Source organism: Colossoma macropomum, unplaced genomic scaffold, assembly GCF_904425465.1.
Source record: "Colossoma macropomum unplaced genomic scaffold, Colossoma_macropomum, whole genome shotgun sequence".
In the NCBI taxonomy this organism is placed as follows: Eukaryota; Metazoa; Chordata; class Actinopteri; order Characiformes; family Serrasalmidae; genus Colossoma; species Colossoma macropomum.
In genome coordinates, this window is record NW_023494791.1 from 34,720,301 (window position 1) to 34,741,353 (window position 21,053).

Consider the following 21,053-nt stretch of genomic DNA (forward strand, 5'->3'; position numbering starts at 1 on the left):
TTCAGATCTAAAAAAAAAATCCTGTCCATCCCTCCACTGTGCACAACACTGAGACAACTCAATGCTTTGGGAAGCCCTTACTGATATATATGTAAAAAGAATTTTAAAAAGCCTAACCTTAAAGCTAATCTTAATCTCGGTAACCAAAACGTTAATAAAAAGTAAACTCCAAAATGCATGGACAAAGTCAGAACTATTCTGTTGATCCTGTAGGTTAGTCCTATTTTTCTCTGGTTTGCCTATGAAGACTTTTTTTTAAACCTGAAAATGTACATACACGTAGACAGCACACGTGGCTTGAATAAGAGAAGAAGAGCCAACAACGAAACACCAGCTACGATTCACAATGAAGAGAAATTTAAAAGTAAGCCCAGAGGAGCTGGCGGCTGTTAGGCACTCCTGTCCTTCCCTGGATATCACTCTCAGCCCTGAAAAAATAAAAAGGCGCATAACCGCAGTTCAGTAAAAGTTTCAAAGGGCTATGAGGACGGGAAAGAAGTACAAATGCACTTAATGCTTACTACAAAAGCAGCCTTTTCTTTAACAAAGTGAGGTGTTTTTTTCAAAAGGGTGCTGTTAAAATGTCATAGCTGACTGGACCAGGCTAACCCCACTCGTACTTATCTCTCTGCTATTCAGTGAAAAGCACAGAGCGAGTCTTCCGCACCTGGCAGTGCGATAAATATTTCATACATTGCCTCAGAGCAACAGTGGTGTGTTTTTTGGGGAAGGGCTGGAGTCAAAACACTGCACTCAGACGGATAGACTGAGAAAAGTTTGGATGTGGATGTGATGCGATGCAAAATTTCTCCAACTCTAACAATGGAGTCGAAGAAAGATCATATTTTTCGAAGGCCAAACCTTTTTTGGAACCTGTTTGTATGAGTAGTGTTAATGGCTTGTGAATCGAATGCATTTGAACAGCTGCCACAGGGCATCAGTCATTTTAGTTGGAAAGTTAATATGGCTTCTTTGTCTGGGGCTGAACTGTACATCATCCTAATGACTGTAATGTGTGTATGTGTGTGTATTTCCTTAGGTGAAGGGAATGTGTGGATATTTGTGAATCTACAGGGGGAAAGGGAAAGTTGGAGAAAAAAAACAAGTATAAGATGTGATGCCTGTGACAGTCGAGGCCTGTATGTGTGTGTGTTGGGGGGGCAGAGTGTGTGTGTGCAGGGGGGGAAGTCAGGAGTGGATGAATGAACAACTGTAAACATTCAGCACAGCTGAGATGCAAACCCTAACTGGGGACACTTGGTTCTTCAAAATGTTTTCACAATTAAGATATTATTTCCATTTTATAATGCACAGTTCAACATACTGTGTATACATATTGTGTAGTATACATTCAGAGTCTTTGTCTTTTTTTCCTTCAACATTAGAAGAGTAGATAAAAGGTGGGAAAAAAAGCCAAATTTTTCTAAGCACCCAGGTCATTTTATCCTCTTGTCGTGAGGTCAGCACTGAGATCTTTCAGGTGTTTAAATATTTTTTGGGCCCAAAGAGTTTTAATGTGTGCTTAGGCAAAACCTGCTCTCACACCAAGGCAGAAACTTTGATAAACATGACGTTGAGTGTTGAAGCTAAACATACCAAAAAGATGAGGACACAGCTGCTTTATTATAACAAGACATTTGCGTGTATTTTTCTCAATTGAAAAGTAACAGTGAAAATCAAACATTACACTTAAAATGTCCCAAAAAAAGCAAACGTTTGCTGGGCAGTGAAGAAACAGAGCAAACAAACCTTTCACTTGGTTTATCTTCAGGACCTCCGACTGCCGCTGCTGGTGGTGGTTCTGTTTTGACCTCAGACGGTGAGGGACTGAGAGTTGAATTCATCCATGATGCCATGGCAGTGCACACACTGTAGAAAACAAAAAAAGCACACATTTTAGAAACCCAGGGGAAGTACGTCCATTCAACAGTGACCACTGTGGTTCTGTTATATGTGAACCATGAACTTCTGAACTGGCTTTTGGATTGTTGTGGTCATCTTGGATCACAGACAGCTTATTTTTACACTGCTGCTTCACCACAGTAGAACTGCCAATGAACAGGGCCATATGATGCACGTCTCCTTAGATAATGCAGTAAGACACAAATAAAGACAGGAGGACAGGCCTGGACAATATAACTAAAACAGAACCCAATAGTGTAGAATGGACAGTTAACAAATCTTACCACCTATCTATTATCAAATGTTCTAAACTGTGCATAAGTGACCTCCATGTTTTTTTGTGATATTTCACCTTTTAGTATTAAAACAACATACTTGTGCTTCAGTTCTGGATATGTCCTGTTATTTGTTATGACAAAAAGGCAAGAATTCCGAGGTCTGGATGTAGCGTAGCATTTGTTTAACAGTTAGCAACCACAATCTGTCTGCTTGAAAAGAGATCTAGGTGTGTTTAATATCTGATATCAGCATGTTGTTCACCATACCGGTATCACTCCGCTGACCACCGCTAAGCGACAACAACGGTTGCATTACTCTAAGCTACAGGAACTACTTAAATAAATAAATAATTGGGGCTGATTTGTCTTAATTTTTCCAAAACTTACACTAGAAGCTCCAGTGGCCCTGTAATTCAGTCCAGGACTAAGTCTAACCCCTGTGGCCCACAGGTTGAAACCCACTGAGCTAAAGGAACTGCTTCCTGTTTGTTCTTCACTGCTGCTTTCATACCAATAATCGTGGATTTTTCTTATTCACATATTTCCCAACACAGTCCCACATATTCTCAATGCGATTTAAATCTAGTCATCCTGGCCATCTGGTCATCCTTCACCTCAAACCACTTCAATCACTTGATGCACAGTATGGTATCTAGCATTGACTTAGAATAATGTCGATTAATTTTTTGTGGCTTCCTTTTTAAGTGAACAGACATTTAAAAACAGTTGCTAAATGTTTTTAAAAGCTGTTTATTCGGGCAGTGTTTTTTGCTGAGAAAATAATAATAATATAATTTTAATACAGTCAGTCGAGTTTTTATCTTTTTCAATGTGTTAGCTTACACCTAGTTCATCAAATCAATTCTTCCTTAAATAAAATCAGGCAGATGGACTGAACAAATTCACCGAAAAGTCAGGAACCAAACCACTTGTTCTTCTCCATAGCTCACAAGATACATCATACGGACAAAAGTATTGGGACACCTACAGGAGCAAAGCTGTTCGATGAGGTTGAGGTCAGGACTCTGTGCAGGCCAGTCAAGCTCTTCCACACCAAACTCACCCAACCATGGCTTTATGGAGTTTGCTTTACGCACTGGAGCACAGTCAGGCTGGAACAGAAAAAGGCCTTCCCTAAACTATTCCCACAAAGTTGGAAGCGTACAATTCAAAATGTCTTGGTCTGCTGAAGCAAGAAGATTTCCCTTCACTGGAACTACAGCGCCTAGGCCAACTCCTGAAAACCATGGGGACAGCATTTTCCCTCCTACTTGGCACAATGCAGTCAGACAGGTAACGTTCTCCTGGCATCACCAAAACCCAGACTGGTCCATCAGACTGTCAGATAGAGAGATGTGATTCAGCACGCCACAGAATATGTTTCCACTGCTCCAGAGTCCAGTGGCGGCATGCTTTACACCACTCCATCCGACGCCTGGGATTGTGCTTGGTGATCTAAGGCTTGCATGCAACTGCTCAGCCTTGGAAACTGATGCCATAAAGCCAGCACAGTTTTTGTGCTGATGTTAACACCAGAGTAGGTTAGGAAATTTGCAGTTATTGAGTCAGGAGAGTGTGGCGACTTTTATGCACTATGCGCTTCAGCACTCTGTGACCCCGCTCTGTAACTTCTGCCTGCTTTGTAACCGAATTGCTGTGGTTCCCAAACGCTTCCACTTTTTGATAATAACACTTACATTTGATTGCGGAATATCTGGGAGGGAAGAAACAACAGTGGCATCCTATTACAGCACCACACTCGAATTCAGAGCTCTTTAAACCGATTTGTTCACAAATGGTTGCAAAGGCAGACTGCGTGGCTAGGTGCTTGATTTTATACACCTGTGGCAATGGGACTGAATGAATCACCTGAATTCAATGATTAAGAGGTGTATTCCAATACTTTTGTCCATATAGTGTATGTACTGCTTTTCTGAGAACAAGAATTCTTGTTACTTTTTGTTAACTTTTTATCATGTATTGCACAGATAACGTTTTCAAAAAAGTTAAAAAAAATTCAAAATGTACCCCTCACTTCTCAGTCTATACAGTCCATATATGTAATATATGGTGTCACGAAACCAGCACATTTGCATATACCCACCCACTCAGTCTACAGCAGTTTAGTGCCGCTCAATCAGGCTGATCTTATATGGAGTGTTTCATCTCTGAGAGGCACAATCCAGAGCCAATCAGAACAAAACTCTTTTACATATATCAGTCATGAAGGCGCAGTAACAAAAGCAGCATGTTTAAGGGATAAACAGGGGTTGGAAAATGGCCATGTGAAAATGAATGATTGTTTTTGATACATATAACCTCACAAACGTCATAAGAGAACCTCAAGGAAATGTATTAAATACAAGACAAATGTATGATACAGGCCCTTTAAACAATTTCCTTATGTGGCCAAGATTTTGCACAATACTGCATGTAAAAAGTGCATGTAAAGAATTCTTTCTAATTGGCAGTCTGTTATTACTGTTAATACTATTACAGTGAGTATAACAGACTTAGGTATAATAACCAGCTTTAACAGAGGACACTTACAGACATACGCCTACTGCACCAAATTAACCCAGACTGATTGAAGATAAGAACGGGACAGCGGCCGAGAAACGAGCAAGAATAATCTATTTCTATTTTTCTACTACTTCAAAACACACACATACACGCACACACACACACGCACACACACAAATACAAGCGGTAGTGCAAGGTCATACAGACAGACAGAAAAAGGCAACAGAACTGGATCAAACTCAGACAGACACACACACACTCTCTCTCTCTCACATGCGCACACACACACACACACACACACACACATTTGCGATCTCCCTTCATAATTATTCCTCCTACGAAATCTGTGCAGCTCTGAGTGAGCCAGGCTGCCTCTCAAAGAGAGAGAGAAGAGAGAGAGAGAAGAGAGAGTGAGAGAGAGAGAGAGGGAGAGAGAGAGAAAGAGAGAAAGAGAGAAAGAGAAAGAGAGAAGACTTTTTTGTGTAAAAGTCTGCAGGCACTGCAGCATCACAGCCCGGATATGAAACACACATGAAAACACTTCAGGCAGTGAAAACATCACAAACAACATTAACCTCCTTTCTCTCTCTCACACACATACACAAACACACACACACACACACACACACACACCACAAATGTTCATTAACTCCTCTCTTGACTGCTGCTATTATGTGCTGCTGTCTAATATATCTATCAAACTGTATTGTCTTTATAGTCCTATCCATTTCTCTATTGTTTTCCAGCACCTGCTGAACATTCTGATTTTTGCATTATTGGATGGTAAACACTGCACTGTTACCAGGCCTGGCACAATCATGAAAATTTAACTTGATTAATTGCCATGAAAATAATTGCAATTATTAATTTCATTGATTTTTTTTTTTTTAACTGAACTGAATTATATTAAAGTACAAGCCTAAAATGGCCTAACTGGCTGATTAGCTGTCTTCCTTCTTAAATGTCAATACTTTGTTGTTCTCAACTGATGACAAAATCAGCTGGAGGTCAAATAAATGAACATTACTCACTGCTGCCCTCTAAAGGTGGTAAAACACCAAGTAGGAAGTTAAATTTTTAGTTGTGTACATAAGACATATGATGTTTTAATAAATGCAATTTCTACTTTCTTTTATTTACATGATTTTACCTTGACTCAACTGATAAACATTCAATTAAATTCTGATAAAAAAATTGCTATCAGGCAATGGTTCAATTATGGAATAATTGTGAGAGATCTAACTACTGCGTTTACCTACAGCAATAATAACAAAATTATAATATAACAACAGTAATAAAAACTCTTCTTTGATTAAAAAATAACAGTCAAATTTTGATGGTTATTTGCATTACGCTTCAAGGGACGTTTACATTATACATGAAATGAAACGCAAATTATAATTAATAGAAAAAAAAATAACCACAATATTTCAAAATGATGTTGGTGTTCTATTTTTGTAAATTATTCATTTACAATTCACACAACAAGCTGAGGATGTGAAATCGTTGAACTATTTTAGAGCTCTTTTCATTTTAAAAGTGAAACAAAGACTAATCTTTTTTATAATGTTGTTTTCTTTAATAAGTCTGAAATAAATCTTATTTAACTTTCATATTATCCGATATTCAGCCTCTTTGAAGGGATCAGTACCCATTGGTGTAAATACTGGAAGGTCAAGGTGTTCGGCTATCGCAGTACGGCCCATTGCGCAGGAGGGCCTGTAGCAACTGGATCCCATAAAATCTTAACGATGACTCTTATATAGATACTTACACAATAGTACACCCACGACTCACAGAAATTCCAATTTCTTAATAACCTCACTTAGCTTTTATCAACGCAACACCAACAGACCTGACATCTATTTATCTTCCTCTTATTCAAAACGCATCTCATCCATGGTAACAGTAATCAATGAGCATCAGTTCTGTGAGTGGAAACACCGTGTTGATGACAGAGGTCAGATGAGAACTGGAGTTACTGAAATAACTACTCTTTACAACAACAGTGATTAAAAAAGCATCTCTGAATACAAGAGGTGATCTGACAGCATCCATCCCTCCAAGTCACACCAACCAAAACCATCCTAGCCAATACACTAGGCTTACATTATAGTATAAGGTGATATCGGAGTAAATGAGTCTTGTATCGGACAGATACCTGATACTAGTATTGGTATCTATGCATTCCAAGTAATAACATGCGTCTTGTAGACATAGCGATGTGAAGCCTTTATTGGGAAAAGAATAACGGCATGCAAAACTCAAGGAGGCAAGGAGGTAAACTGGAGAAATTTTGAGTATTAAGATGGTGTTCCTAATAAAGTGGCTGGAGAGTGTGTATATGTGTGTGTATAAGTGTGTGTGTGTGTGTGTGAGTGGAGGTGATTTATTGCTCTGCAGTAGCTTTGAGTGTTCAGCTGCTGCACATCAGCACAGAGCTCTAACTGCACTGCACCAAATCCACTCATTAACCTCTAACACACACACACAAAAATCCACTCATTAACCTTCCATGCACTTCTGAAATACTGTAGTTGAGTAATGCTACAACTACATCCATCCCTATATGGAAGTACCTATATGTATGTAATAAGATGTTTTGGTAACACTGCTGCAGAACAGCAGTCATAAGGCTACAATGACACCTTCAAAAGACTTTCATGACAACAGACATAAACTTTATATATACTTTTACAAAGGCTTCAGGCACATTTGACGCACTGAAACGTTGTTTTTCATGTAGAGGCACAGACTGGAACCAACATGAGGCGCTGTTCAGCGACTCTCAGCACTGTTCAGTTTGTCTACAGCATACCACTTAGCATTACTACATTAAATAAGACCCATAATGAGACCACAAAAAAGCCACCGTACATGTGGCTTTAAAAAGAAAGGCAGGCGATCAAGACTGATGTTCTGTTACTTCAGCTAACCCTAGTAACCTAGTTTCATCTCATCTCATCTTTCAGCTCAAAAACTGTGAGTTTGTGAAGAGTTAGGAGTTTATGACAACTGATCCAGTGTCGACCAGAGGAGCATGGGTTCCCCTTTGAGTCTTGATTCCTCTCAAGGTTTCTTCCTCTTACTCTTAGGGAGTTTTTCCTTGCCACTGTTGCTTGGGGAGTCGGCCCCCTAATTTTTTTTTCTGTAAAGCTGCCTTTTGACAACACCTATTGTAAAAACTGACATAATCCTACATAAATGTCTATAAAATAGGTGTAATTTGCTATAAAGGGTACATTTGCCAGTTTTGATCAAAGTTAGGTAAATTAGCCTTTACGACAGATGATGCCTATTGGAATAAGCATTTATAAATGGTTATGTAGGGTTATGTCAGATGTCATGACAAGCTTATGGAGGTGTCATGTAGGCTTATGAACAGAACCTTACAGTAAAGTGTTACCAAATAAACTTTGACTTGACTTGACCCCAATAACGACAACCAAAAAGAAATCTTTTAAGTCAAGTGACTTTTAGTTTATCTTCTATTCTTTTCCCCAAAAAGTTGTGAGTACTTTTTTTTTAGATGAGGATTAGCCAAATGTCCAAACACCCTAATGTTTTCCTATCATTGGTCCTCAGAAAGCGCTCAATACAAACACAAAGTGTCGTATATAAAATTTTGAATAACCCCCATCAGATTACATGTTTTGTTAATTTTCTAAGTGAAAATGATGCAATTTTTAGTGCATAATTTGTGTATTTGCTGCTTTAAACATAATGGAAAACATAAAACATTAAATGTGTCACAACTTTTGCACAGGCCACATTTTATGTGTTCAAATCAGCAAATAAACAGTAATACAAACTTATTACCACTCAGAAAATCAACAACACATGCAATGTGACCAGGGGTGTACAAACTCTTGCATACAACTGTGCTAAACTTACCCACACACATTCTAAACCTTTTCACAAGCCCTAACCTACACCTTTACCCACAATTACACACACAAACACACTCAGTCAGCTGTTATCAGCTCATCTGAGAGCTTCACCTCAGAACAGTTGTGGAAATAACACACTCCTGAGCTCCAAACACACACAAGCAGCTGTGAGTTTTATCCACTCGCTCAACCTCTCAGTGCAGAGCTAAATCAAGTGGGGGAAAAAAATATATAATCTAATACAGTTGCCCTAGCAACCAGCAGAACCATAAGGAAAAAAAAACGGTTTTACCTAAAATTGCTTTTACAATTACAACTAAGCCAAACCGAGGAAAATTGCCCTCATTTTGCGGCGGCAAAAATAGCACTGATGCTGGAATCGCATATGAAGCCTTATTATCACCATCCTCAAACACACGCCCAATTCCAGCTAGGATTATAGAAAAGATTCAAGACAAAATAAAAGGCCATACAAATGAGCTACTGTCTCTTTAGACTATCCTTACACACAGCAGTGCAGAAAATGGGATATACAAGCTATAAGAGGAAACTGCACATGCTTTTATACTTACTTATTACTTAATATATAATGCACGTCATTTGCCATAAATAAGTCTACAAACAAGCAGAGCAATGCAGCAGGGTTCATTTACCCACACAATAACCATTAATTACTGTGAATAATTACAGCCCTCATTTTCTCTATATTGAAGATGAAAGCTTCATACCATAAACTGTACTACATCACTTTCAAAGCTGTTACTGAATAATTTATAGTACTTACCAAATAGTAAGTCTTACGACTATTAACTAAATAATCAGCAAACAGTTTAAAGGAATATTTCAGGGAAACATCAAACTGACATGATTTATCACTTACCCCAGATGCACGTCAGCCAAGACATGTTTGATATCTGACGTGTGCTTCTTTAGCTGACAACGGGAGATGCTAGGCTAATGTTAATAACAAACATTGGACTGTGATCAATCTCATCTCTGTAAATGCATGCCCAAACCGTCTCTCAACCCACTCAAAATGATCTTCATTTGTTTTGCGCACACAAACCAATGTGGTTTAGAAGGTCCCAAACCGAAGGCCGACTTCTAAAAGTCAAAGTTTATAAGAAATCATAAAACAATCAGATTCACTGTAGGAGTGATATAGGGATGGTATGGGAGATATGGAGCGGGCTGTATGGACAGCAGGGTGTGTGTTAGATGAGTAAATAAACTGAATATCCTCACAGAACGAGCATGCGAGTGTTTACAGTGAAAGAGAGCAGCCACCTGTCCCCTCCACACACACACATACACACACACACACAGTGCAGGACTTACTGCAGCACTTCCTGCTTGGCGACGAGAGAGAGGAGGGGAGAGAGAGAGAATGAGAGAGAGAAAGTGAGAGAGAGAGAGAGAGAGAGAGAGAGAGAGAGAGAGCGCAACAGAGCGTTACATAAGCTAAGCCCCGTCTGTGGCCATGACTCCAGGCCAAGTGACGGAGAGATAGAGAGAAAGTGAGAGAGCCAAAGAGAAAGAGAGAAACACTAGGAGAAGAAAGGCCTGTATTCAGAGTGGAATAGTATTGTTTGAAAGGAGAGAAACTAAGAAAAGTCAGTGAGAGAGAGTATGTGAGAGTGAAAAAGTGAGTGAGACTGAACGAGTCTGTGTGCTAGTGGGTGAGAGAGTGAGGGTGTATGGACTGGAACAAGCCTAAAACTGAACAGTATAAGAGAGTGCCAGAGAGTTGAAATGCGTGAGTGATATGGAATATGTGGGCGTGTAAGTGGCAGGGGTGGAAAATACAGCCCCAATTCCAAAAAAGGTGCGATGCTGTGTAAAATAAATGTAAATAAAAACAGAATGCAGCGATTTGCAAATCTTATCGAGATCTTATGAGACATTTTACCATTTCATGAAAAACATGAACTCATTTAGAACTTGATGGCAGCAACGCATCTCAACAAAGTGAATTTGAGAAAAATGTTCCTCACTGTCAAAATTGTGAAGATTTTGGATATACCACCATCTACAGTACATAATATTATCAAGAAATTCAGAAAAACTGGAGAAATCCCTGTACACAAGGGACAAGACCAGCAGTCAGTTCTTGTGATCTCCAGGCCCTCAGGCAGCACTGCATAAAAACAGGCATGATTCTGTACCGGAAATCACTGCATGGGCTCAGGACCACTTCCAGAAAGCACTGTCTGTGAACACTGTTCGCCGTACAATCCACAAATGCAAGTTAAAGTTGTGTCATGCAAAGAAGAAGCCATATGTCAATACAATCCAGAAATGCTGCTGTCTTCTCTGGGCAAAAACTCATTTAAAATGGACTGAGGCAAAATGGAAAACTGTTCTGTGGTGAGATGATTTCAAATTTGAAATTCTTTTTGGAAACCACGGACGCCGTGTCCTGCGGACTCAAGAGGAAAGAGACCATCCAGCTTGGTCCGTGTACCTTCTGTTCCTTTGATTTTCATTTCAAAATCCAGTACTGAAAAACGGCAAATGGGTCAATTCTCGTTTTTGATTCTGTTATTGTCAGTCGAAAAACAACAAATAGCTTAATTTTACAATTTTACAAACTAATCAAAAATTCAAATAACAAACAAAGAGCAATGGAATAAGGGGTCGAGTTTACTGATTCAAATTAACCAAAAATAAACGTACAAAGTGCACCCATGGTCGCAGGAGTTCAGAATCAGGCAGTCGCGGTTAAAAAATTATGAGGCCAGGAAAGATCAAGCATGAATATTGAGAACGTCAGCCTAGATCTGGCATTATGGAAGGCTATATATGTGTTTACTGACTTCGTCTATTAGCAAAAAACTGCGCTGACACGCAACCCGACTCCTGCTATGTGTGCTGTCCCGTGTTCGATAGTGTTCTTCTAACAATGTGGCGGCAGCGCTGACTCCGGTTTTGGGGGGGAAAGGAGCTTTAAAGGCATGTTAGAGCTGCGCCATGGGTCTGAATCAAACAAGGGAATTCAACATTTTTCAAGGTTGATAACGTGGGCGCTGAACGATTTTCAGGGGGCCTTCCACACCCTCTAGCACCACCTGACGCCGCACCTGGGTGTGTGTTTAGTTAGTTGGGTTAAGTGTCTACCATGAAGCGGAGGGAGCGGAGGTGATCTACACTGCTAAGGGGCTGCCCTGTATTCCATTGTTGTTTGTTTGTTTTTTGATTTTATGATGTTTGTGAAATTGTAAAACAAAGCTATTTCTTGATTTTTCCACCGACAATAACAGAACCAGAAACGAGAACCGCCGTTTTTCAATACTTGCTTTTAAAATGAAAACAAATGAACAGAAGGTACACGGACCCAGCTTGTTACCAGCGCACAGTTCAAAAAGCCGGCATCTCTGATGGTATGAGCTTACAAATCTCGAATGGCCCCATTAATGCTGAATAGTATATAAAGATTTTAGAACAACATATGCTTCCGTCCAGACAACATCTCTCAACTCACCAACAAAACATTTGGCGCATCATGAAACAAAAAATCATCCCTCTGTCCAACACTTCCATCCTGCAATGCCACTGAAGTAGAACTAAAGCCAACAGCGTGAGCAGGGGGACATGAGTAAAACCGGCTACGCAGGTGGTGCCCACCAGTTCAGTTATGTATATGGCAATGTCCTAAAGACGGTAAGGATCTTATTCACTTTATTGCAGGATGTGCACCTATGGAAGGATGGCGTGGCAGCTTAAACGAACAGACAAATGGACAAACAGACTGATGGACGGACAGAAGACAGGCAGACACATGAGACACCCTGAACAGAGAGAGACTGTAGAGCAGTGGCAGGCTGTAGTTGGAACTAGATTTGACAGAAGAGTAGAGCTCCAGGAGCAGGGTTGGTGACCACTGCTGTAGAGGAACACAGTTTTGTTAAAGCTATGTGGGTAGGACAAGCCACATCAGCATTCTGATTGGTGAGGATACTGCTTAAGAATGTGTGCCGCAAGTTTAGGACTGCCCTCTTTACATCAATAGAGGAGAATCTTGGTAAAATACATCAACCTTTTAGCGGGTAGTGGAAAGTTATTCACAGGACATGCTTTGTAAGCATATTATCTTCCCACAAGGGCAAAATTAACCTACTTAGAAAGAAAACATGGATTTAGGTTTCCTTACTCTAAGTATTACACTGGATAATTTGTTAAGCATTATTGAAACTGAACACTTGTACTTTCAAACAATTACATTTCCAACAGAAATGTCATTCATTATCATTTAGGCCTTCAAAGTGCGTGTGTAGAAATGTCAAAGGCCATCAGATTTCTCTTTATTTTTTTTTTCTCTTGCCTGTGCATTTTATTTATTTATTAAGTTAAACTGTCCACAACTATGCAAATTTATCTTTGAGGGAGTATCAATATGCCAGTTAGTTGTAAATCTAGTCAGTTTCGCCACAATTTCTCATTAGATTGACCGAAATTTTTAAAATTCCACAAAGCCTTTCCAAACTTGCAACAGTTGCTAGGAAAGAACAGATTTGTGGGTGGAGCATGGACAGGTTAATTGTTCACAGTCTGCATTTTGTGATGCATGCAGTAATAGAAGTTCTGACAATACACACAATATACTCAGAAAAAAGTACCATATCATCATATCGCTGACCCTTGTGCCAGAGAGAAAGAAAAAGAAAGAAAGAAAGAAAGAAAGAAAGAGAGAAAGAAAGAAAGAGGGAGAGAGACAGAATAAGAAAAAGAGAGTGAATATTCGAATAAGTGAGTCAGACACTGAAAACCTAAACAATCGTGAGGGGGCTGGTGATATTACTTTAACAGCAGAAGTGGGGGGATGGAAGAGAGGAGCGAGGATGGAGGCACTGAGGAGGAGAGCAGACAAAGAAAAAGTTTATTTCAAGGTGAATTCTTGCAGGCATGGCAGAGAGCAAAGAGCTGAATTTTCCAGCATAACCCAATATTATTATCTCCCACATCAGCATTCAGCACCAGCCAGCTGCCCAAAGCGCAGAGCAGCTCAAGGACCGAGAGAGAGTGAGAGAGCGAGAAAGAGAGTGAGAGAGAGCAAGAGAGCGAGAGAAAGAGAGCGAGAGAGCAAGCGAGAGAGCGAGAGAGAGAGAGAGAGAGAGAGAGAGAAACGGAGAGAGGGAGCTAGAGAAACTCAAAACTTCTGCCAAAACAGTGCCAAGAATGCACACTAACACCTTCAGTTCTTGAACTGAGCTACCTGGAGATGACAATGAAAAAAGCTTTATTATGTATAACGCTGTAGAACTGAACAAAGTAGTTCTAAGGCCAATGCCAGCAAAGCGCCTTAAAAAAAATCCCCATCAACAAATAGTGCTTAAGATTTTTATAAAACCCTTTAGAGCAGGGCTAAGCAGTTTCTCTCCTGAATATGTATTTAAGGCCAAACATACAGAGAGATACCTTCAGGAATCAGGGACCACTGCAATGTGAAGGCCTGTTTTTATTACCAGGAGCAACAAAGACTTTTGAACACAAGAGTACAAACTATGAACGATTCATACATGGGTACAAAATTCACCTGCATATTTTAAATTCCATTACTGACTTCCACAAGTAAATATTCAGTTGTATTCAAGCTCACATTTATAAACCCACAGCACTCTTGTAAGCAGCTTGTAAAGTCTGCAAATTCTATAGCTTCTAATATATATTGCTGTTGTCGGAAGAAAACCTAGGATCTCCATTTTTGTAGTTTTTCAGTTTTTGACAAAATTTTAAAAAGCCTGTTGTGCTTTAGCTTGTGTGTAAATTTCATGATGAATGGACCAATAGAAATGGCCGAAAATAACTTGGAATAAGTCTGGTTCCACTGACTTACATTAAAAGTAAAGTTGGTTTTTTCCTTTTCCTGTAATGTTACCATTTTGGAGATACGAGGTTCCGACAACAGTGATATACAGCTTTGTGTGGTCCTTTTTGTCAAAATTAACCACTTTGCTCTAAGCAGAACCACTATTTTAATGTATCTGTTCTCATATTCTAACCCAAAGATGTCCTAAACCGGTTACAACAAAATGGGTTTCTTTTACACAATCTGTATGTAGGAGTAATAAAATAAAACACTAGCATTAGAAAGCTATGAAACAGCTAGAATATATCATTCTGCGCAAAAGTCAGAGACCACTTTCCATTTTTTTTTTAATTTTCTGTCAAACCAGGTATTAAGTAAAAGTTATAAAGTTTTCAAAGTCAGGAAAAAGCAGAAACATAAATTGAAAATAAAATTACCCTAACCAATAAATATATATATTTTTTTCAGTATTTCAATCGTGTTGAGGTCTGGACTCTGGGGTGGTCACCCCATTGTTCTGAGAATACCAGTAGCTTCTTTGTTTGCTTTGCTATTTTTTTTGCTGTTTCTTTTTCTTAGCAACAGCTTCCTGACAGCTACACATCCTTTCAGATCAACGGGACTGAGCTGTCTTCTCACAGTGGAAGAATAGACAGAAACACCTGTGGATTTTTTCAGATCTGAAGCAAAGATGAAAGCTTTATCTTAAATTTAATCTCATCAGAAACTCCTGAGAAATTAGTAACTTGCATAATGGAAAGGGGGTCTCTGTCTTTTCCACAGTACTGCAAATAATAAAATACTGGGCTACAAAAAAAATAAATAAATAAAAATAAAAAAACCTTTTTTTTTCCTCAGAGTGATCTGAAGTCCTGCTTTCTATTTAACTGTGTCCATAATATGTACTCAACATACACAATCTCAGTTTACTCTATTAACCCTGCTACATGGAAAACATTTAACTAACTTAACTACATGGCCAATGATGTTTCTGCTCTTTAATAAGTACATGTGTAAAGATCAAACCACCCTCTTCCTATGAACGTCTGAGAGGTGTCAGCTGGTGGTGGAGCTGGTTATCGCTTACCCAGAATTCTGTGGGGTGGTGATAGGAAGTATGTTGCCATGGGGACTCTTGGCCTTCTCTGGTGGGGTTTCTGAGGTCGATGCTGTGGACGACTGAGAGGAGACGGACTCGTTACTGCCTAGAGACGCCTCATCAGGGGTCAGGGTTACGCATTCTGAGGATGGAGAGACTGAGATAGAGAGAGAAAATAAGAGAGATAAAGAAGGAGAGAGGGAGAGAGGGAGAGTGAGAGAGGGAGAGACAGAAAGACAAAGAGATACTGAAATTTACTATGTTACTATTTTATTAGTGTTATGGATGTAAGTTTTATTACTTTGTTACAATTCTTTTTATGTTGTGTTTTGAGCACGCCACAGTAAATTCCTAATAACCTTGTGGTTTATGTGGCGAGAGGGAGGGGGCAGAGCGAGACAGAGAGTGAGAGAGGCAGAGAGAGAAAGAGACAGAGAAATAAAAGAATGAGAGAGGGAGGGAAGATAGGGAGGCAGAAAGACAGAGAGAGAGACAAAAAGAGAGAAAAGAGAGCCACGAGAAAAGAGCGAGAGAGGAGAGAGAGAGAAAGGGATATGCAAGTGAGAGAACAATCTGTTTAGTCATGATTTTAATGAATGTAATAAAAAAGTGGGGTAAGTAAAGTGAACGATTGGGGGGAGGGAGCTGAAGCAGTTCAAATCACTCACATTTGTGGTTTGAATTAAATTCACATGGAGCAAACATCAGAGAAACTGAAACATCTCTGAAGTACATTACATAACTATGATCCTATTAGTCCTTGAGATGCTCAGCTGCAATTCTACAAGAGTGAATGAGTGTTAGTGATAGTGTTAGTGATTGTGTGTGTGTTTTGGTGGCCCCTGTTGATGCCATCACTATTCACCACTGTGGATGTTTTAGTCCATGTTCTCATGCTTTCTAACCTATTGTATAATAGCGCCAGTGATTTAGGAAGGTTAAAGACAATCACAGGACCAACGCTGTCCAGACGTTTGGGTTTGGGTGGTGGATCATTTACAGCACAGCTGTTGCACTGATGTGGCAGTTTATGTGTTGCTGGTAAGAGTGTATAATATACAGCAGTGTCACTGCTGAGAAAAGTTGATTAACCAATAATATTTAGTCAGTAGTGTTCCTGTGGTCAGAAACTGATCCCTGAGGAAGGGCTAAAGGACACAAATTGTGCATCAACTTTACATCTACAAGGTGGAACTAATATGAAAATAGTTGAGTCTAATAGGGTGGACAGTAAGTGTATACAGTGTTTAAGAACTCCAGCAACACTGCTGAGCATGTTCCACCACCCAAATAATGTCTGGTCACTGTTGGTCCTATGTAGCCCCTTTCAGCTCAGGGGTAGAGGGGGGTTAATATATTGTACATTGACAGATATTCTTTTTCAATGTCAGCAGAAAATGCATATTTAACATAAAATTTCACAAATGCCTCCAACACTATGCATGATATCTAGTCTATTAGTAATTTGTCTGTTCTTTACTTTTGTGCACCCTACTGACACGTTTACTCTTCAGTCCTTCCAATCTTAAAACCAACCAGTTACAGCTGTGTCCTGCCAACAAAAGGTGTTTCCAAACATCTCACTGACATTATACTCACATACTTCAAAGAGACACTAACACTCACAACCACCCAAACACACCTTACAAATCTATTTTCCCTGTGCACCTAAAACGGCTAAAGGAGATATTTCTGAGGAGATTTCTTTTCTATGTTTTTGATCCTACAAGGGAAAATATGCTGCCTAACCACACCCACAGCATCGCCAGCAGAGCAGCACTACCTGGAGCAGTGGGCTGCCTTGTCCAAGGGCAAAACCAGAAACACCTATACCCCTGAGCTCAAACCTAATGACTGCATGTGTTTGGGATTACTAGGATTGCCTGAAGAGTTTTTTTAAAAAACAAGTATCACGAAAAAACAGACATTTTTATAAAGGTAAAGAGTGGACACAAACACTGACAATTTTGATATTATATTTAGTTGCTGAGGAATCTGTGAAATTTTCTGTTAAACAGAAAATTACTGACGCTGAAAAATGAATAACCTGTACTGATCACACTTCTGACATGAAATGAAGTAAATGGGTGGTGTCTGATTTTGCACATGATGACATTTGATCTTTTTTAAGACTCATAATATTTGACCAATCATTTGAATATTCATTTGATACTAACATAATCAATAGTGACAGCCATATCTTATACCCAAGGGTAGAAAAGAAGTCTGTCCTGTCCACCTTCCCACCCAGTTACAAGTGGATAACCATACTGCCATGGGCCATTTATGACTGATGGCACCACTGAGACTCAAACTCAAACACCGGTGCAGCCAGCAAAATCTGATTATTTATTTCAAAACCAGAAGCCTCAATACCCCCTTAGGCACTTACTGTAAATAATAACAGATGCTGTGCAACATATTTCACTTTTTTCCTAATCACTAACAATGTTAAATATCATTAATGACACTTGGAGCAAAAGTCAGGTCCTTCTGGGGGGAAGAAAATAAAAGAAAACAGGCTGAGAACTACACTGGAGCACATAACAAAATCTGCACAATTGTCTTTCAGTCCAACACTTCTGGAAACATTTAATACTGTTTGCCATTGTTTCCATCTGAACGTCGTCCCCTATTTGTAAAGTAACGTAGAGCTTCTTCTGTAAAACAGCTGCTCTTTCTGAGATCAATCTGCATGTTTTAAGGAGATGAGATAGAAGAGAACATCAGCAGTCAAAACTCACATTACACATACAGCAAAAGCTAACTTTACCCACAGTTTTGAATTACAGTGCTCTCTAGAATTACCGCTACAAAAAAGGCTACGAAAAATGTCTTTGTCAGCGCTAACATATAAAACTATGAGAGAAATCTAAACTTTCTGTGAGACAAAATTATAAGTCCTTAGTACTAATGGACAGTCTCCTTTAGCTCAGCCCACAGGTTTTAAAGGGGTTAAGGTCAGAGGACTGATAAGACTATTGAATAAATTTCTAAAAGTTTGGTTCTGTGGTCAGTGAACCATTTTTGTGTGGATTTGGAGGATTGGAAGCTCTAAACATGACTCGGTTTTAGCCGTCTGGTGGAAGTCAGCAGTTTTGACCTAAAATTTCCTGATATTTGATGTCCATGATGCCATGTATCCAAACAAGACTCCCTGAGCCTGTGGAAAAAGGACTGTCCCAAAACTTCCACCACCATACTTTGTAGTGTAATTTGGGTTCTTTTCTGCATAAGCCTGATTCTTTTAACACCAAACCCACTTCTGGCATTGGAACAAAATTTCAAACAAAGTTTCTTTTGGCAAGCCTTTCTAACTGTCTCTTAACATGGCAAATAATTATACTGGACGCAACCAGTTCCTACAGTTGTCCTTAGTGATCCTCTGAGAAAATCTGTCTCACAAACCATACGCCTCACTGTGTTTTTGCATCCTTTTACTCGGAGGTCCATCCCAACTCCTATTCTATGAAGCTTCTTGATTATTGTCCACAGCGGAAATGGGTAGCCGTGGTTTTAAGGTCAACAAGGTCTCTTTATGAAAGTTTCATTTCATTTTTGTATTCTCTGATCACCCTCATGATGATGGATTATGTTTGATCTGTATGTGACTTCAAATTCATACCTCAGCAAAAGAAATTCATGAATGGCCACTTCCTCAAGACTAAGGCACGACAATCTATGTCAGTTAGAGTTTGTTATAGGAATTTCTAAGGGTGCCAAAATAGGGATATTTGCTTGAATATGTTCCATAGTTTTTTTTAATGTTCATTATCCTTCATTAGTTCAGTCTAAGGAAGCTAATAAACAAATACATGTTTTCTAGGTTTTTTTCTTTTTTTTTATTCTTACCTAGGTTGCCAATAATTCTGGAGGGAACTGTAGCTTGTTTAATCATCGCCAGTTTTCTTTTCAGAAAACTCTTATTAACTAAAGTGATAGCACAAAGTCTGAGAAAAGCTAACCCGACTCAATGACCACGGGAGGCCTTGGATGACAAAAAAATAATACAAAATGTTTTTCATCAAGAAAGGAAACGAATAAGGCTAAGGATAAACAGTAAACTGCAGATGGTGTGGTTTGGATATTTAACAAACCAAAACCTCAAGCACCAACATACCATTCACACTTTTTCTCTCTCCACTCGCCTCGTTTGTTGGCAGTGATAACGTTTCCGCTATACAGTATTACTTGAAATACAATATAAAACTCTATTAAAAGATCTAACCTGAGCATTAATTAACATTCGGCAAGGAAAGAGTGATAGTGCTGAATAACACAGCCTTCTTGAAACCTGAGACTGCTTGGAATGCTTTGCAGAGACAATGTGCTAATTCACTTTGGTCAAGTCCACAGCAGTAAAACTATGCTAAAGAAGTAAACTCAACATGCACATACAAACACGTTCACTCCCTTTCACCATACATCTGTAGCTGGAGGTTGACTGAGGTTAATGAAGGCTATAGGAGATGTTCTCTTGGAAAAGTCATGTCTCTTCAGATACTTCCTACCTTGACATGAAGTATTTTAAGAAATTGGCTGAAGCTAGTGACAAAGAAATAATGGTCCCTAGTTCCATCCCTATTCTTCATACAGTCTTCTCATATATGCTAAAGCATTAGCCAAATAGTGGAGTTTAGGTGATACTTTATCATTCATGCAGAAGAAAAAAAATGGATTTGGCAGATCCTGGCAATTTTCCTCACTAAAACCTTCTATTAGCTCAGAAGCCTGTCAATCTAAAAACCTGCTTATTTTCCTGTACCTACTGCCACGTGTAGTTCATAAACTGTTGGAACTGTGGAAACGTAGCTTAATTTCACTTGCTAGGAGAAGCCCACAACCAACTTGGATCACTTTTTGATGCATCACAGTTATAAGAAAATCCTAGGGCTTGCATAAGGTAAATAAGCAAAAATCATGAGAGCCTCCCACATATGAATGGAAATAATTAAATAAGTATCTTGTCCAGATGCCTCACTTTGAGACGGTTATGCACTTATCCAAGTCTTTTTGTTGCGTTTCTGGATAGTATTTCACAAACCGTAGTTGAGAGTTGTTTCCATCTTTTCAAAGCTAATGAAGTATATCAGCGTTCATTTTTAGCAGAAAGTTACCTATCTGGACCATTTTCCTTCCTGCTGACCTTTGCTTCTGCCACCATTACTAAAATCAGGCACTGTTCCTCACTAGTTTACAGAAGCCTACACTGAATATTTTAGTCAACTATCTGACCAATTGATTAGTCTATGCAAGTGTATGCTTGTTGTACAATGCATATTAAAAAATAAGCAACACTGCTGTTTGGAAGGGGATTATATAGAGAATTATACACTCACTGATTATTATAGAACTTTGGATCATTCTGGATCACACCAGGAAAGAGCAAGCAAACCACTAACTGTGAAAGAATCTGTAGTAAGTTGAGGCTATCCAGGTGCCCAATTAGCTCTATATACCTCACAACTAACCCATGCTGCATGTGGAGCTTATTAGCACCACGTAGATTAACCATCCTGCAGTGTGAATTCGCTGGGACAGGCCTCAGGGTGAGA

At 39.3% G+C, this 21,053-nt stretch overlaps 1 protein-coding gene across 6 annotated transcripts in view; it reads right to left on the minus strand.

Moving 5' to 3' along the window:
- arhgap10 (Rho GTPase activating protein 10) overlaps positions 1–21,053 on the minus strand; it is a 127,487-nt gene that overhangs the window by 7,477 nt on the left and 98,957 nt on the right. For all 6 annotated transcript variants that reach the window (XM_036574915.1, XM_036574917.1, XM_036574919.1 and 3 more), the window contains 2 exons: positions 15,487–15,655; positions 1,750–1,869 (listed from right to left, as the gene is read on the minus strand). In XM_036574915.1, coding sequence (XP_036430808.1) covers positions 1,750–1,869; positions 15,487–15,655 — 289 coding nt within the window. The remainder of the gene's footprint in view (positions 1–1,749; positions 1,870–15,486; positions 15,656–21,053) is intronic.